Below are 3401 nucleotides of genomic sequence, written 5' to 3' on the forward strand. Positions count from 1 at the left end.
AGATCCCGGACGAGCCCCCAGTCAATGTTGGGTATTTTCTCCTCCAAACATTTTTAAAACCTTTAACAAGACAAACAGAGTCAAGAAACACCAGTGAGACAGAAAGTCAAATATTATGCGCGGAGTGCGGCCAGGCTGTACACCAAGGCTACACTAAAGTCTGGCCTGCTTTTCCGCTCTTTTTATTAAGAGACGCCCTCATCACATAAACAAGAAACTTGTCCTAAGGGTGGGGGTAATGACGCAAGACAAGTTTCTTCCCATAACATAAACGCATACGTCAAGTGCAGCTGTAAGGAAGAACACTTCAGGTCAGCACATCTCGTTCGTCTGTTGCAGTTATCAGCTGTTTTGCATCTGCCTGGAACACTAAGCATCACAATCAGTCAAAATTCAACCTTCAGTTCTTTTACTCCCAGTCGTTAGCGGCTACGAAAACAAAGTTATGCTATAACAATAAGTACATCCAGTCCTTCATTCCCAGTTCAGATTGACCCCAGAGTGCTAAAACAAAATTGAATTCTCAGGCTTGGTTAAGACAGGTGCAAAACAGCACAACACCGTTCTCATGAGAAAGAAGACAAAGCTAAAACAAGGTTGAATAACACATACATTCTCAGGGTGAAGTGCAAACAGCACAACACCGTTTTCATAAGAAAGAAGACGAAGGTACAAATGTTTAACAGTGATAACATATATATATATATATAAAATCCTTAACACACACTTCAAACAGGGTACCAAACATAGATATTATTACACATTATCATCACTTTACTGAGGTGTTGCTAGGCCGGTAGCATAGATTTATGACGATGCTACCTGGCTATACCCGCCCGCTGTGCGTAAACAAATGACTTCATAGCGCGTGTAGCCCAAGAACTGTCCGCAGAGGAAAAGATAAAAAGGCGAGAAGTGTGTGTTGCTCCCAATATGGATGATTTTCTCATGGAAAATCTGACGAAGAACAGCAGCCAAAGCAGCCAGCTTGATGAGGACGCATTGGCGAATTTGGAGAGCAGCGCACGCCAGCCGACACGACAAAAGTTAAAGTGAGCCAACTTTTTATGTACGCGTTACGTGTTGTGTATCTCAGTAAGTGATAATAATGCAAATAACATGCATTTGTCGTGAGGTATGCATTTCTGAGTCCTTCTGCCCCTCCCTGGGCCTGGTTCTGCTGGAGGTTTCTTCCTGTTAAAAGGGAGTTTTTCCTTCCCACTGTAGCCAAGTGCTTGCTCACAGGGGGTCGTTTTTGACCGTTGGGGTTTTACATAATTATTGTATGGCCTTGCCTTACAATATAAAGCGCCTTGGGGCAACTGTTTGTTGTGATTTGGCGCTATATAAAAAAAATTGATTGATTGATTGATTGATTGATTCTGTTCGCCCTCGTCTAACTCGGGCGAATATCGGTCATTTTGGGCGACTGGCCATGAACGTCAGGCCTCTGAAAATGCATACCGCCCTCCAAAAGCATGTTATCGTATTAGTATTAGAAGGACCAAAGAACTCAAAAACATTTGCACACTGTTAACATACTGTATAAAACAACAACTATAAATAGAAAATGGTTTTTACATAAGGTACAGTTATTAGTGGTGTAAAGGTTTCTCTCAAAGCTGCTGCTCCTCAAAAATGATCTGAGCATAGACGGTACCGGTGCGTGATGCCTTTGCGTCAGGTAGTGGCTTCACCAGATCCAACTCTGCGTAGGTCAGATTTTCCTCCACGATTTTTGGCTGCAGAGTCAAAACACAACAGGGAGTATGAAGGAGTTGTATAAAACCTGTACCTTTGTGTGTACAATGATGTAATAATAATGTAATCTGTGTGCAAATGATGCAATGCTGATGTGCATTTTAATTGAAATGATTCATTCTGCTGGAATCAGCCCAAATTTAAACAGCTCTATCAACCAGTCCAACCACAACTCAACAGCTCTTTACAGCCACACGTTCTGATAAAATAAGGCTCTGATGCAGACAAGTAATTATCCTGTGCGTCGGTGAAGTGGTGACAGTGAAGTAGTATTTGCACTAGAGTCTGTGTGTGGCTTTGGTCACGAAAAATCAAAAATGGTTAGAAGGATTTCCTTCAAACTTTGTGGTAATGTTATTTCAATGGATATCTAGAGGTGCTTACATTTTGGAGTAATTTGGACATAGGTAAAGGAAAATGTGTTCTGAAAAACACCTTTTTTCTTGTATAGCTCAACGACCAAGAAGCCTCGATGAATCAAACTTGGTGGGAACATTGGACATATTATCTACAGGTGATTAGATTTCAGAGTACTTTGGTCAAAGGACCTAAGTCAAGGAAAACATGATCCATAAAACAAACACCTTTTTTTTAAAAATATCCCAACAAGCTAGATGGATTGAATTCAGTAGGAATGTTACTTGGACAGATATCTAGAGGTGATTAGATTTTGGAGTAGTTTGGTCAAAGGTCAAACACAACATGGGATGAAAAACAGCTTTTGTAAAAATCCTGACGAAGTTCCAGGAACGAGGCTGCGCGAAGGTTAAACGATGCCAACAACAGTCAACAAAAGTCCAGATTTCTTGTTTCGTCAGGGCTTCGTCACCCTTCGTTAAGTGCCGTGTGACTGGGTCATAAAGCATATGTTGGTCAACAAATATTTGTGATTATGAATGACTTCATAATAAAGTCACACATAGTGAAAAACACCACTACATATTTATGCATATTTACTTACTTACTTATACCTTTCATTTATTTGTCATTTTCTGCAATTACAAACTGCAAAGTGACTCCTCTGAAAAATATGTTCTGCGTGATGCATTCACTCACTGTGGTAAAGAATTAAGATGCATTGTAATCATGCCATCAAAAAGCTGCCAACCTTTTTCAGACTTCTTGCTCTGCAGGTTTTATTGCACAAACCACTAAAAATTCAACAAGTCAGCATATTCATAATATTTACTCCAATGGACTGAAAAGTGTTTCAAGCATCAACACGTTGATGGCATACTAAAATGACAAGAACCCAAAGGCAACTCGAAAATGGAGGAAAAACAAAGATAACTTTCCAGTTTTCCTTATAAGGTTTGAAATGTGGGCACATTTCAAACCTTATAAGGAAAACTAGTGATGTCATGGACATCATAAGTGCACCTATTAGGTTCAAACATCAAAACACTTCTTTACAGAAGAGGAAGACTGAGGTCGATTCTGAACGTGAGCTGGAGTTAAATGGTAAATGGCTGTACTTATATAGCACTTTTCCATCTCCATCAGATGTTCAACGCGCTTTACAATAATGCCTCACATTCACCCTGATGTGAGGGTGCTGCCATACAAGGTGCTTACTACACACCAGGAGCAAAGTTCTAAAGCCAAGTGACTGAGTGAATTCCTGGGAGGAAGCACTCCTT

The 3401-nt window shown here is 40.3% G+C and overlaps 1 protein-coding gene across 1 annotated transcript in view; it reads right to left on the reverse strand.

The window, feature by feature from the left end:
• Positions 1-1579: 1579 nt before the first annotated feature.
• Positions 1580-3401, reverse strand: part of vstm4b (V-set and transmembrane domain containing 4b) — a 70539-nt gene continuing 68717 nt past the window's right edge. The window contains exon 8 of the mRNA XM_034194568.1: positions 1580-1742. Within this exon, the coding sequence (XP_034050459.1) occupies positions 1617-1742 (126 nt within the window). The 3' untranslated portion in view covers positions 1580-1616. The remainder of the gene's footprint in view (positions 1743-3401) is intronic.

This window comes from Thalassophryne amazonica, chromosome 18 (assembly GCF_902500255.1).
Source record: "Thalassophryne amazonica chromosome 18, fThaAma1.1, whole genome shotgun sequence".
NCBI lineage: Eukaryota > Metazoa > Chordata > Actinopteri > Batrachoidiformes > Batrachoididae > Thalassophryne > Thalassophryne amazonica.